At 46.7% G+C, this 15620-nt stretch overlaps 1 protein-coding gene across 1 annotated transcript; it reads left to right on the forward strand.

The window, feature by feature from the left end:
• Window positions 1-4135: 4135 nt before the first annotated feature.
• Window positions 4136-14734, forward strand: YARS2 (tyrosyl-tRNA synthetase 2). The gene is made up of 5 exons (XM_009473625.2): window positions 4136-9751; window positions 10787-10954; window positions 12905-13060; window positions 13392-13562; window positions 14018-14734. The coding sequence occupies exons 1-5, from the start codon at window positions 8937-8939 to the stop codon at window positions 14175-14177; spliced, it is 1470 nt and encodes a 489-aa protein (XP_009471900.2). The 5' UTR covers window positions 4136-8936; the 3' UTR covers window positions 14178-14734.
• The last annotated feature ends 886 nt before the right edge of the window (window positions 14735-15620 follow it).

Here is a 15620-nt window from a genome sequence, read left to right on the forward strand (position 1 = left end):
CATCACCACCTCTTGTGTGGTTAGAAGTCACGGCATTTCCCCTGGTTTAAAACCACCCAGCCTCTGAGAACAAGAGGGAAATGGTAAGAAATGTTAGCAAGTCTCCAGAATCCAGATATTCTGTACTTGGGTGGGGAGTTTCTGTTGGTTTTTTAGGTGGCTTCTCGTGGGTTGGGCTGGTTGGGTTTTTGTTTTTTAACTTGATGTGGATCAATCTGATGTGATCAACTTGATGTTGGCTGTATTTGCAGTGTCAATCAAGATTTCAGTAGGGACACGTTATAGTGGCTTGCTGCTTATACCTCCCAGGGTCTCCGGATTATTAAACTGCAATATGGTAGCACTTTCAGTAGCTCACCACATGGAGTTATTGGCATGAATTTCAGTTCCTAGATCCCACTTCTCTGCCTGATAATGAGATCTCTCTGTCCTCATCTCTGTTACACAGAAAAAAATAAAAAGTAGGTGAGTCATTCCTACCTTAAAAAAAAGCTCTCCCTGTCCTGTTAGCCCTCAGGACCAGTTTGTGTTGCTCGTTACTCTGCCTTGAGCTGCAGTAATGATCAGCGCTATCCTAGAGAAAGCGCGTGGAGGCAAAATCACAGCCTTGACCTGAAAAGGGTAGGAGGAGGGCAGGGAAAGTTGAGTTCATCCACTTGACATAGCCGCCTTGTTCCTGCAATGGCAGAAGCATTATAGCAACACAGAGCCACGCACCTGGGAACACAATATACCAGTACACACCCAGGTTACCCTCCAGAGAAACTCAACAGATCAGGTTTGACACTCACTTTCTGCTTGCGGGAAACAGGCTCCCAGGAGTAAAGCCATGTTTCATGTCCGATCTCTCGCCTGCCTTGTTCCCTTCATCTCCAAATGGTGCAGACAGATACACTTCCACCCACAAATTTCAGCATTTTTTTAAAACTATTAGTACCCACTTTGGTCAAGTATTAAAAGCATTTTATTTACTGTTACACGAACAAAATAAAAGAGGGAATGAAATCCTTTGCGTACAAGGTTTTAAGTAAGATCCATGAACGCCAAGAAACGTAGTCCGTGCTTCCCTTTTTGACCGGCTCCTAGCAAGCCAGACCCTTCCCTGACTCTTTCCAAAGAACGAGCTGGACACAACCGCTACTTTGCACGACTGGACAGGGTATCGCAACTGAGCGTTTGAACACTTAGGCCGAGAATGAAGGATGACCAAAAAACCAAGTAATCTTTCTTAGCCTCGTCTCGTTTCTCATATACCCCAAAACAGGTACGTTCAGGTAATCGGAGACATAGCTTCTTCCAATGGAAACAAGTCGTAACTAACATTAAAGATTTTAACATGGCTACAACTGCGTGATGTGGAAGCGCGAGAGGAAAAGTGATTATTTGGGCCAGATAGTGAAAAAAAAAAAGAAAAACCAAACACATTTGTAGAGCACCTAGGGACAGCAAAAACGGGAGGACTTGACTGTAACGTTATTGTGGCAGCCAGCAGTGAAGAGGTAAGGGGTGAAAGTGAAAGGGGTGCAGCGAGTAAACTAAAAGGGAGCTAGCGGAGCACGAAAGCACCTTCACCAGTTTAAACAGTGTCACTGGGCATAAAACCATACTCGGGTGGCCGACTGTTTTTCTCTGAAACTTTGAAGCATTCATCACCTAGCTCTCACCTCCAAGCACAGAGCTGAACTGGCAACAAGTTAAAAAGCAGAAGCACTTGAGATCTTCAGTATCTACAGAAGCACTAGCTAGCCATCGCTCTCATAGCCAAAGGATTTAACTGTGGAAAAAAAACCACTCAAGGTAATGCAATTCAAGGTACCAACAGGGGCACGACAGACTGGCAAGTTGCTTCCCCTGCTGTCTTCCATAAAGCAGGGACCCGAGTTTGCAATATCCAAGCTGGCATCCTTCAAAGCCAATCCTCCATAAAGCAGAGGATAAAGGCAAGTGTTACTAAGTTTTGTCATGGTTACTTGAGAGTACAGTCTGAAGCACACAGACACCCCCCTTACCCCTCTGTTCCACTAAGTGAAATTTGAAACCGACTACTAAAAAGCCCAAGGCATTTACTGACAAACTCTGTTCACATAGGGATGCTAGGTTTTATTTACAGGAGTACCACGCACAGGTCAGGTATTCACGTCAAACATGGACTAGTCTAAACTTAGCTACGGTGGTTATTCTCCCCCGTGATTGTGTCTTTCACTGGATAGCAAGTTATTTTAAGTTAGCTGAAATTTGTTTATAAGCGGCCAGTTCTTTTTAATATCTTTATCAATGATCTGGACAAGGCGATCGAGTGCACCCTCAGTAAGTTTGCAGATGACACCAAGTTGAGTGGAAGTGTCGATCTGCTGGAGGGTAGGAAGACCCTACAGAGGGACCTGGACAGGCTGGATCGTTGGGCCGGGGCCAACTGCATGAGATTCAACAAGGCTCAGTGCCGGGTCCTGCACTTGGGTCACAACAACCCCATGCAATGCTACAGGCTTGGAGAAGAGTGGCTGGAGAGCTGCCTGGCAGAAAAGGACCTGGGCGTGCTGGTCAACATGCTGCTGAATTTGAGCTGGCAGTGTGCCCAGGTGGCCAAGAAGGTCAACAGCATCCTGACTTGTAGCAGGAATAGTGTGGCCAGCAGAACCAGGGAGGTGATCGTGCCCCTGTCCTCGGCACTGGTGAGGCCGCACCTCGAGTACTGTGTTCAGTTTTGGGCCCCTCACTAGAAGAAGGACATCGAGGTGCTGGAGCGTGTCCAGAGAAGGACAACGAAGCTGGTGAAGGGTCTAGAGCACAAGTCTTACAAGGAGCAGCTGAGGAAACAGGGGTTGTTCATCCTGGAGAAAAGGAGGCTGAGGGGAGACCTTATCACTCTCTACAACTACCTGAAAGGAGGTTGTAGCGAGGTGGGAGTCAATCGCTTCTCCCAAGTAACAAGCAATAGGACAAGAGGAAATGGCCTCACGCTGCACCAGGGGAGGTTTAGGTTCAATATTAGGAAAAATTTCTTCACCCAAAGGGTAGTCAGGCACTGGCACAGGCTGCCCAGGGAAGTGGTTGATTCCCCAACCCTGGAGGTATTTAAAAGACGGGTAGATGTGGTGCTTAGGTGCATGGTACAGTGGTGGAATTGGCAGTGCTAGGTTAATGGCTGGACTTGATCTTAAAGGTCTTTCCAACAGAAATTATTCTATGATTCTATGAAAAACTATATCATTTCTCTAAAAGACTTAATAATATTTTCCATACTCAAACATGCTGTTCACACCTTTTTTTTTTTCTTCAACTACTCATGACTTCCTCCTACTACGGTGCTTTAGGGAAGCATCAGAGCATACCAAGCACAGAACCATAGAATCGTTTAGGTTGGAAAAGACCTTTAAGATCATCAAGTCCCACCATTCCAAAGTTTTTTAGTGTCTTTTACTGCTCCCACTAAATTGAAGTAGACTCGTCGTTTTGTTAAACTGAAGCAGGAAGTCAGTCAAAAGGAGGCGTGAAGAGTTCTGGAAAATGCTAGAAAAATAACAACACAAACCTTGTTTTTCTTGGACTGGCAGTTCCTTGAAGTGGCCGGTGACCGGAGCAAGCCCTCTCTCCGTGCTGCCATGCCAGCAGAAGTGATTTACTTCAACTAACAATACAACTGGGAAGAACGAGGAAGTTCATGGGCAAGTACAATACATCTGAAGACACTGAATCCAATTTCCTATTAAATCCCACCAAGACAGTGTTTTAAACAGACTCAGACTTCTAAAGTTTATAAATTCTGGAGTTTTTAAGTTCTAGAGCCACAATGTTACTACTTTAAGCATCTGGTATCCGTTCTGCCAGACGCCCTACTCAAAGCTGACGGCCTGATTTCCAATGTAAGGAAGTATTTTAGCCTGAAAGCAGGTTGAAATCCCGGTATTTTGGGTTGGAAAAAAAACTGAAGGAGGAGCCAACACATCATGTTTCTGCCTGTGTCTTCTTCAATATCCTCTAGAACTGCATCACATTAAAAACGGCACATCCCTAAGCAAATTGAAATACTGCCTTCTTAGGAAAAAGCCAAGAAGCAAGACGGCGTAGTACGCCAGAAGATTTGAAGCATGTACAGGAAAGCTTTTCTTAACTTTAGAGGCCTAGGAGTTGTGGGTGAACAGCAGCACAAGGCTGTCCGGACCAGGACACATGTGAGGGAAGCTAGAGCACTTCTGCAATGGAAAAAGCCAGACCTTTCAGCTAGGGCAACATGCAAAAGCCGCACTTCTTCAGGAAAGAGCAGAAAGTGATCCTACTGCTGACGGCCCAGCCAGCGTTTGGGATCATCATAGCTTCCTCATTTTCTTGCAAAGACAGCATGACAGTGAGAAGGTTCTCGGAGAGTTGCTGGACCAGCAACCTCTCCATTTAAAGGTCGTATTGCTGTATTGCTCCAAAACACCACCCCCACCACCCCCCTTTTGTATTACTAGCCACTACAGCTGCTTCCACACCTGGCATCAAATCAGCATGGAGTACACCACCTTGCTGAAGTCCCTTCCCATGGTGGGGCTGGGGACTGGGTTGCTTGGGCAATACAGGTGCCACAGTACTTGCAGCCGGGTCACCTGAACAACAACAAAACCCACATGCGGTGACCAAGATTAGTTGTAGCACCAGCCCCTGTTTGAATTCCTTAGCACTGGTTACTTGACTGAGAATACAGTAATGCAGCTGGCTGGCTCAAACTTTTTTCCTGAGGGACCCTCCCTGCCCCAGTGCAAACACATAGGAAAGCCTCAGCCTGTCCCAGGAGGTGACTGATTGCTTTGGGCCTTGGCTGCAGTGCTGTTTTCAAGGTGCAGGGTAATCCTCGCTCTCGGGCCGCGCAGAATCGTCTCCTAGGCCGTGAAACTCCTAGACAATACACTTTTGCTGTCACAGCAGCCACAATGGGAGAGGCCTTGATCTGAGCCACCTGAATGTGGTAACTCATCACCACCTCTTGTGTGGTTAGAAGTCACGGCATTTCCCCTGGTTTAAAACCACCCAGCCTCTGAGAACAAGAGGGAAATGGTAAGAAATGTTAGCAAGTCTCCAGAATCCAGATATTCTGTACTTGGGTGGGGAGTTTCTGTTGGTTTTTTAGGTGGCTTCTCGTGGGTTGGGCTGGTTGGGTTTTTGTTTTTTAACTTGATGTGGATCAATCTGATGTGATCAACTTGATGTTGGCTGTATTTGCAGTGTCAATCAAGATTTCAGTAGGGACACGTTATAGTGGCTTGCTGCTTATACCTCCCAGGGTCTCCGGATTATTAAACTGCAATATGGTAGCACTTTCAGTAGCTCACCACATGGAGTTATTGGCATGAATTTCAGTTCCTAGATCCCACTTCTCTGCCTGATAATGAGATCTCTCTGTCCTCATCTCTGTTACACAGAAAAAAATAAAAAGTAGGTGAGTCATTCCTACCTTAAAAAAAAGCTCTCCCTGTCCTGTTAGCCCTCAGGACCAGTTTGTGTTGCTCGTTACTCTGCCTTGAGCTGCAGTAATGATCAGCGCTATCCTAGAGAAAGCGCGTGGAGGCAAAATCACAGCCTTGACCTGAAAAGGGTAGGAGGAGGGCAGGGAAAGTTGAGTTCATCCACTTGACATAGCCGCCTTGTTCCTGCAATGGCAGAAGCATTATAGCAACACAGAGCCACGCACCTGGGAACACAATATACCAGTACACACCCAGGTTACCCTCCAGAGAAACTCAACAGATCAGGTTTGACACTCACTTTCTGCTTGCGGGAAACAGGCTCCCAGGAGTAAAGCCATGTTTCATGTCCGATCTCTCGCCTGCCTTGTTCCCTTCATCTCCAAATGGTGCAGACAGATACACTTCCACCCACAAATTTCAGCATTTTTTTAAAACTATTAGTACCCACTTTGGTCAAGTATTAAAAGCATTTTATTTACTGTTACACGAACAAAATAAAAGAGGGAATGAAATCCTTTGCGTACAAGGTTTTAAGTAAGATCCATGAACGCCAAGAAACGTAGTCCGTGCTTCCCTTTTTGACCGGCTCCTAGCAAGCCAGACCCTTCCCTGACTCTTTCCAAAGAACGAGCTGGACACAACCGCTACTTTGCACGACTGGACAGGGTATCGCAACTGAGCGTTTGAACACTTAGGCCGAGAATGAAGGATGACCGAAAAACCAAGTAATCTTTCTTAGCCTCGTCTCGTTTCTCATATACCCCAAAACAGGTACGTTCAGGTAATCGGAGACATAGCTTCTTCCAATGGAAACAAGTCGTAACTAACATTAAAGATTTTAACATGGCTACAACTGCGTGATGTGGAAGCGCAAGAGGAAAAGTGATTATTTGGGCCAGATAGTGAAAAAAAAAAAGAAAAACCAAACACATTTGTAGAGCACCTAGGGACAGCAAAAACGGGAGGACTTGACTGTAACGTTATTGTGGCAGCCAGCAGTGAAGAGGTAAGGGGTGAAAGTGAAAGGGGTGCAGCGAGTAAACTAAAAGGGAGCTAGCGGAGCACGAAAGCACCTTCACCAGTTTAAACAGTGTCACTGGGCATAAAACCATACTCGGGTGGCCGACTGTTTTTCTCTGAAACTTTGAAGCATTCATCACCTAGCTCTCACCTCCAAGCACAGAGCTGAACTGGCAACAAGTTAAAAAGCAGAAGCACTTGAGATCTTCAGTATCTACAGAAGCACTAGCTAGCCATCGCTCTCATAGCCAAAGGATTTAACTGTGGAAAAAAAACCACTCAAGGTAATGCAATTCAAGGTACCAACAGGGGCACGACAGACTGGCAAGTTGCTTCCCCTGCTGTCTTCCATAAAGCAGGGACCCGAGTTTGCAATATCCAAGCTGGCATCCTTCAAAGCCAATCCTCCATAAAGCAGAGGATAAAGGCAAGTGTTACTAAGTTTTGTCATGGTTACTTGAGAGTACAGTCTGAAGCACACAGACACCCCCCTTACCCCTCTGTTCCACTAAGTGAAATTTGAAACCGACTACTAAAAAGCCCAAGGCATTTACTGACAAACTCTGTTCACATAGGGATGCTAGGTTTTATTTACAGGAGTACCACGCACAGGTCAGGTATTCACGTCAAACATGGACTAGTCTAAACTTAGCTACGGTGGTTATTCTCCCCCGTGATTGTGTCTTTCACTGGATAGCAAGTTATTTTAAGTTAGCTGAAATTTGTGCACTGATAACAAAAGCATTTCTAGTTTAAATGAAATAAGGTGAACTAGAAGACATTCGTAAACCATCAGTCTAATCTGGGAATTGCTCAGCTGCTACCTTCATGAGGCTTTGTTCCATGGTTTCCCCATAATTTCTTCTAATGGTGGCCGTAGCAATAGCATTTTAAGCATTGCAGTTGAATTCCAGACAACAGACTCTTTAAAAACCATTAGTAGCCACTAGCAGCCTGTCTACACCATTACTTGTGCAACCGTACAGGAGCTAACAACGTAGAATTGCATGAGGGCAAGTGCAAACATACATAAGGCTGTACAAATAGCGCTAGTTACACTCCTAACTTGTAAGAGCATGTAAGTCCTACCACCTGAACTACAAGCCAGTTCAAATCCTGATTTCTGGGATAATTAATCTGGTGTATTATCTGTTTATTTAATAACAGGATTCTTACAGCATGGACTTTTCAAGACTTGCATTAAGGATTACAAACCAAGTTCATTCCTTGGCACTCAAACATTACCAAATTGGAAAGTTCTGTGAAACTCACTTAGACAAAAGAAGTCGTAACATTTCAAAAAACAAATTAACACTGGAAATTTCACATGACATTACAGAGCCAGTTATCACTTGCAGGAATTTCTTAAACAAACGGAATTCACTTGCTTTATGCAGCATTTCCAAACTTCCAAACCAAAAAAGTCAGAATATGTCTTCACAAGAGACTTGACTCAGCTTGGGGAGCTAAAGCCGAGGTGGCAGTTCACAGCTCTACCTTGTTGAAAACATTCTTCTTAGATGTCAAAAGTAAAAGGGAGAGAGGCGTCAAGTGAATTCCAACCAGAAAAGTAACGATTTTGACAAAACTAGTAAAAGCTTTCACTGTTCACCACAACCCGTTGTTGGAAAAGCGGCTCGCACTTCAACGTCACTACAGTCCCATTCCTTAAATCCGAGAACTACCACCCCTGCATACAGCGCCGGAAGTTAAAATTGCTTCCTTTGCGTTCATTACATGTAATGCCTGCATCGTGACACTTCAGGCTGTTTAAGACTGCAGAATATTTCTGTGTTCTGCATGAATGACCGCAGATCACGCATAAAAGTATCCAAAAGTTGCGTCTGTCAGACTTGACTCCTTGTGCTTGTATCGGTGCCAAAGTGAAGATGACTGCCATGAGAAAAACAAGACCTTCTTGTAAACTGAGGTCTTAACAGTTTTTAAATTCTCAGTCTCTAGCAGCTTACAAAAAGAATTCCATTTCTGTTCATTGATGAAACGGGGAAGGAACTGAATGTGGTAAATAAAACCTTCGCTATATCGGCCCAATATCGTACAAGCAAGCCACGGGTGTCAACAGCAGTCTCCTATTTTTCATGCAAGTTGCGTCAAAGCTGCAGACCTGATTTCCAACGGAAGTATTTGAGCCTGAAAGCAGTTTGAAATCCCGGCATTTCGGGTTGGAAGGCAACTGACGGAGGAGCCAACACAGCGCGTTTCTGTCGGCATCGCCTTTAACACCCCGCGGGACGGCCGCCGGCCTGCACCACTCCCGCCGCCGCCCGTCACGGCCTCCCCCCGCCCCCACAGGCACCACACGCAGGGGTGCCCAGCCCAGCCCGACCGGCGGGGACCGCCCCGGGGACGGGAGGCGGCGCAGGGAGCCCCTCCCCGGCAGCAGGGGCTCGGCCGCCCGGCCCTCCCGCCGCCGCCGCCCCGCCCCGATCCCAGCGTCCCCCGGACAAGATGGCGGCGCCCACGCTGGGGCGGCGGTGCGGCCGGGCGGCGGGGCTGTGGGGCGGCCCGCGCCGGGCCCCGCCGCCGCTCCCGCTCCCGCTCCCGCTCCGGCGGCGGGCCCACGAGCAGCCGCGGCGGGCCCGCGGCGCCGGGGGTCTGCTGGCGGCGCAGTGCGAGCGCGGCCTCTTCCAGGAGGTCTTCCCGGCGCAGAGCGCGGAGGAGCAGCTGCCGGGGCTGCTGGAGCCGGGCCGCCCGCCCCTCACCGCCTACTGCGGCTTCGACCCCACGGCCGACTCGCTGCACGTCGGGCACCTGCTGCCTGTCATGGCGCTCCTCCACTTCCAGCGCGCCGGCCACGACGTCATCGCCGTGGTGGGCGGGGCCACGGCGCGCCTGGGGGACCCCAGCGGCCGGCAGCGCGCGCGGGAGCCGGCGTCGGCGGAGCGGGTGCGGGCGCAGGCGCGCGGGCTGCGGGCCGGGCTGCGGCGGCTGTTCGAGAACCACCGCGAGCTCTTCTGGGCGGCGGGCGGCGGGCGGCTGGGGCGGGCCGCGCTGCTGGACAACGCCCGCTGGCTGGGCCGGCAGCCGCTCCTCGACTTCCTCGGCGGGGCCGGCGGCCGGCTCCGCATGGGCACGCTGCTGAGCCGGCAGAGCTGCCAGGCGCGGCTGCGCAGCCCCGAGGGCATGAGCCTGGCCGAGTTCCTCTACCCGGCGCTGCAGGCCTACGACTTCCTCCACCTCCACCTCCGCCACGGCTGCCGCGTCCAGCTGGGGGGCGCCGACCAGATGGGCAACATCATGTCCGGCTACGAGCTCGTCACCAAGTACGCCCGGGCCCGGCGGGGCGGAGGGCGGGCGCGGCGGGAGGGCCCTGCCCTCGGGCCCGGGGGGCCCGGCCCGGAGGCGGTGAGGGGTGGCGAGGCGCGGGGTGAGGGCGCCGGGAGTCCCAGCTCCCTGCGGCCTGGCGGTGGCAGCCCCTGAAGCACCGGGAGCAGAAGCCGCCCCTCGGAGGGCTGGCGTCAGGCACGACTGGGGGGCTCGAGGAGAAGAATTCATTGTCGCGACCGTGAGCCTGGCAGGGACGCACGTTTTGGCCGCGGTTTTAAGCCTTTTCCGTGAAACGTTGACGAATCTTCAAGAAAAGGGATGCGTTCTTGTTTTAGTGAATGTGTTTGCCCAAGAACCGAAATCAGATATCCTGAAACGTGGGGCAGCATCGAGACAAGTCTGGTGCTGGCAGACACATTCCAGCGTAATCACACCGAAGTAGAGGCAGTTGTGGTGTATCGGTCCAGGCGGTTGCATTTCTTCTCTTGGAAATAAAATGAAACCTGATGGTGGTGATGATGATGAGCTTTTGCTTATCCACCAAAGTTGGTGTGAGTCTTACAGAATTCGCAGAAGCATACAAGCAAGTCAGTGAGTACGTGGCAATGCTTCTACTTCGGTGCGTGCTTGACTACTACAAGACGCTGGAGAATCAGCACAGAAGAAAAGCCTTACAAGTGTCCCAGCCCCACAAGCAGCTTCAATTAGTGCTCAGAGCAGAAGACAAAACATACAGGACACTTGCATTTGCTAGTGCTGTTGCTCGCAAAACTGCTTACTTCAAGGATGTAACCTTCTTTGTACACACAAAAGAACTTAAATTTTTAAGTTCAAGGGTTTTTTTTTTCTTAAAGCGCTCTTCACAGAACAGTGTTCTGGGATCTTTTGTCCCACCCCCACCCCAGCTTATTTAACTGCTTTATATCAAGGATAGAATCTCAAAGAATGCTTAAGTTTTACTCAACTTTACCAAGATGTGATTTTTTTTTTTTAATTTTTTTTTAACATGTAGCAACTCTTCTCCTTCTCAGGATGACAGGAACAGATGTGTTTGGAATTACTGTACCTCTTATTACCAGTACCACTGGAGATAAACTGGGAAAGACTGCTGGCAATGCAGTTTGGCTAAACAGAGATAAGACTTCTCCATTTGAGCTGTATCAGTTTTTTGTCAGACAACAAGATAACATAGTTGAAAAGTAAGTAGTTTTCCTTTTCTTGCTTTTTGTCATTGTTTATAAAACCTGATCCTAACTGTTCTCTGTAACTGTTCTGTGTGGATATGTGCAACGCGAGCTCCTTGTAGAAGTATATGTTAATTATAACTGTACGTTCATTAAATAAACAGGCATGACTTGTTCCTCAGTATACAGGATAGTGGAACCTGTCTCCGTATGCTGGCATATGCATCGTAAAATTAGAATGTGGATGAACAAACAAGTAAAGCACAACACATTTTGTTCTGCCAGTGGGGTGACTTTATCTTATGAGGCTTGTTAGGTTCAGTACCGTAACATCATGGTATCGAGTGAAATCTCCCCTGCTGAGTAATAAGCAACTGCAGTTTAGTAGATGTCAATTACTACAAGCTTTTACCTAGGATGAGGTATCCAGAAACAGCACATTCTAATTGCAAGAAACTACTTAACTGGTTATAAACAAACACATAAAGTTTAGCTTGTAGAACTGCATCACATTAAAAACTGCATCTCCCTAAGCAAATTGAAATACTGCCTTCTTAGGAAAAAGCCAAGAAGTTCCTATTCATGATTGTATTAGCTGTCTAGATTAGCGGTCTCCAGATTTTTTTGATCATGTGCCCCATCAGTAAAACAAATTTTGAGCATGCACTCCCCAATACATATATATTTACTTATAGATTATATAAACGTACTACAGAAGTTCTAAAATTTTTTTCCTGCACCCCAGTGGATCATCTTGCATCCCTCCTGGGGTGCTGGCACCCCACTTTGGAGACCACTGCTCTAGATAAAAACACGCCTAGGAGACAGTGACGCTGCCCAACTACTACTTAAAGCTGTAGCACGTACAAAGACAAAATTCTGAATCATCATTTCTTAGGGTAGAGCAATTCCAAGGAGCAAAACCGGGTCTTGGATTCATTGTGCTATCTCTGAATCAACGCATAACTCATATTCTTACTGACCAGTGTAAAAATATTAAAATCTTATAATGAGAACATCAAAGCGTAGCAAAAATACAAGAAATACCATTTGACAGGTTGCCTTCATGGATGGCTAGCCTCCCTGCTGGTGTGCCGGTTACATGGCTGAAAATAAATAGCGGATAGCTTTATTCAGGGCATTACGTTAATTTTAATAAGTTGCTCTATGTTCTCTTTTAAATCTGCTTTTCTTTAACCTCCAATATTACTGTCCAATCTGAGTACTCGTAAACCTCAGACACGTACTTCCTCTTCACATTGTGACCTGTCTCATAACTAAACTTACTTCTCTCAAAGGTTTCTGCCCTGAGATTTCAAATTTAGGTTCTGCATCCACAACAGTTTTCAGTCTGATAAGAAGCCTATGTGGGTGCTTAACATTAAAACGTGTTACGTGTTCAGACTTTGTGACAGTAAAGGTACCTTTTTTAATACACTGCAAGTCCATTAAAATGGACTACACTCAGATACGGACCTTTAAATTCTTGATTATCCTGCATAATCTTCCTGTTGAGGTAGTCACTCATCAATACACAGCATAGTTCTGTCCCGTGATTACCACAGAATGGCAGTGGTATTTTGCATTAGCATGTTGTGCAACTATTAAGAATATAATATAAAACCTTGTTAATTGACACACAATTGCAATAAATCCTGTAAAGTAAACGTTTCAGGAGAAAACCAAGGTGTTGATCGCAATACAAGCTTTATAAAAGCATTTGACACTATCTTACGTCTGAAGACACTACCCTAAGTCGAACAGTAAATAAAAAGTGAGTTATCCTGGTAAGCTGGAGCATGTGGCCAAAAACAAAGAGTTCTTTGAAAGGACAAAATATCTGTAATACGGATTTCTTAAATTTATTAAGAATCATTTTAGTGTACTTAATGAAGTTTGAACGATAAAGGCAGGAAATCTGTAATGATGGCTATATAGACAAAATATTTTTTTCCTTGCTCATAGATACCTGAAACTCTTCACCTTCATTCCTCTTGAGGAGATTGACCACATCATGGAAATGCATGCGAAAGAACCTGAAAAATGGGGCCCTCAGAAGCGACTTGCTGCAGAAGTAACCAAGCTTGTTCACGGCAGAGAGGGGCTAGAATCTGCTAAGAGGTGAAGTTTCATTTGTTGAGCAGTTTTCTTTCAGATTTATTCAATGGTAGCTATCCATAGCTTTTCAGGGACTATTTTCATGTAGTTAGTTGTTGCTCAGCTGTTAAAAGAGAAAAACGTACTAATCCTGTAGACTTCAAAATACATTAACAATATAAAAAACCATTGCAGTGCAGTGGGTTACGATAACAAAAAAATTGGGGTGTACTTCAAGTCCTTCAGTTACTGTGGAGCCTCAGAAGAAGCTGGGGAGGGGAACCTGTTCAGTTGAGCAGTACTTTGTGTGAGGATGAGACTAGCACTGTCTTTTGAATGACCTTTGTTCTCACAGGTGTACTCAGGCCCTTTATTACAGCAGCGTGGAGGCATTGGAAGCTATGTCTGACCAAGAGTTACAGGAACTTTTTAGACAAGCTCCTTCAGCCGAATTGATGCTTGAACCTGGAATGAACGTTCTTGACTTGTGTCGCAAAGCAAATGCCATTCCAGATGGACCTAGTGGGTATGTTACCACCTGTGTTACTTGGTAATACCTCACGTAAACAGGTTGTAGTGGCGTGCTTTCAGGAGTTAAGCGATTAGGACAGTCAAATCAAGGAGACACAGGGTAGTGATCTACATGCGAGCATTAAAGAAGAGGGGAGCAGGTGGCCTCATTCCATTTCGAGGTAAAAGTGCAGGATAATGCAGTCTCATGTACCGTAGCTGTAAAATCTACACCTGATGATAGGCTGTTGCACCTAAGTTTCCCTGTACCTCTCAGAAAGAATGGGAGTGGTAGAGGCTCAGGTCAATTTCAGTCACTCTCCACCTGGACTGAAAGTAAAGTGCAAGAGAATTAAAACGTATCAAATTATGGATCCAACCAAAAAAACCTTAACTGAACTTTCAACACTTAACAGCAATAAATAGCTGCTGCTTGCAATTACCAGCTGTTGTTTTTGCTTTTTTTTTAAGGTATCAGAAAATTACAGATGGTGGAGTTTCAATAAATGGGATTCGAGTAACTAGTCCTGAGACTGTTCTTATCCTTGGACAGCATATTCTCAAGAACGGCGTATCATTGCTTAGGATTGGAAAGAAAAATTACTACATTATAAAATGGCTGCAGTTGTGACAACAGAACGTCTCCCAAAAACGACGTATCGTTTCAACTCTGTTGCTCAAAGAGCTACTTGAAGATGTTTTGACACTGTGCATTACTACGCAGCTCACAGACTGCCCAACACCAGAGTTTCATTCTCAAAATACACCAACGGAGTTCAGATAAAGGCAGCTCAGTTACACCACTGAAGAGACTTGTAGATACTCTGCCTTATTCAAAGCACCATTCGTAAGAGGATACGCACAAGAAGATGAAAAAAATTAATTTCAGAGTCCAAAGACGGAGATGCTCTTCCCCTCCTTTAACAACCTTCTGTGTTGTAGGAGGAGAACAGTGGCCAGGTCCTCCGCAGCATCATCCACAGCAAGATGAGCAAAAGCGTATGCGAAACCAGTACTGCGCCCAGAGGATGCATGCTGCTGGCCAGTGAGACTTCATCTTAACAGAGAAACCTGCGTAAGTGGGTAAGGAGAACCACCCGATGGTCAACATGTTTTTTTCTGAACAGGTCTGCTTTGATGGAAGCTGCAGAAGAGTCACAATAAATAAGTAGAATGATTCAGCCCGAATACGTAAGCTTCTTATTGGCTATGCATGGGGGCACGTTGCAAAAAAGCTTTCCAGCCTTAAAGGGGTAACGCAGAGCAAATGCACTTGTTGAAGCCTAAGAGACCACCGAGCTTTTCAAAGCTTAAATCGGCCTGACAAATCCCTTTTATGCCTCCTGTGTCCTTAGTGTGACTTGCAACGTGGGTGACACTCGTTCTGCTTCTTCAGTCCTGTGAATTACACAGATGCATCTCTGCTATCTCGAATCTTTGTCAAAGGTACATCCTGCCACTAGTTCTGTGGGCTCTACAGTAGGTTGCAAGACAGCGTAGTATGCAGGAAAATTTGAAGCATGTACAGGAAAGCTTTTCTTAACTTTAGAGGCCTAGGAGTTGTGGGTGAACAGCAGCACAAGGCTGTCCGGACCAGGACACATGTGAGGGAAGCTAGAGCACTTCTGCAATGGAAAAAGCCAGACCTTTCAGCTAGGGCAACATGCAAAAGCTGCACTTCTTCAGGAAAGAGCAGAAAGTGATCCTACTGCTGACGGCCCAGCCAGCGTTTGGGATCATCATAGCTTCCTCATTTTCTTGCAAAGACAGCATGACAGTGAGAAGGTTCTCGGAGAGTTGCTGGACCAGCAACCTCTCCATTTAAAGGTCGTATTGCTGTATTGCTCCAAAACACCACCCCCACCACCCCCCTTTTGTATTACTAGCCACTACAGCTGCTTCCACACCTGGCATCAAATCAGCATGGAGTACACCACCTTGCTGAAGTCCCTTCCCATGGTGGGGCTGGGGACTGGGTTGCTTGGGCAATACAGGTGCCACAGTACTTGCAGCCGGGTCACCTGAACAACAACAAAACCCACATGCGGTGACCAAGATTAGTTGTAGCACCAGC

This window comes from Nipponia nippon, unplaced genomic scaffold (assembly GCF_047370975.1).
Source record: "Nipponia nippon isolate SJK-2023a ecotype South Korea unplaced genomic scaffold, ASM4737097v1 scaffold_3, whole genome shotgun sequence".
NCBI lineage: Eukaryota > Metazoa > Chordata > Aves > Pelecaniformes > Threskiornithidae > Nipponia > Nipponia nippon.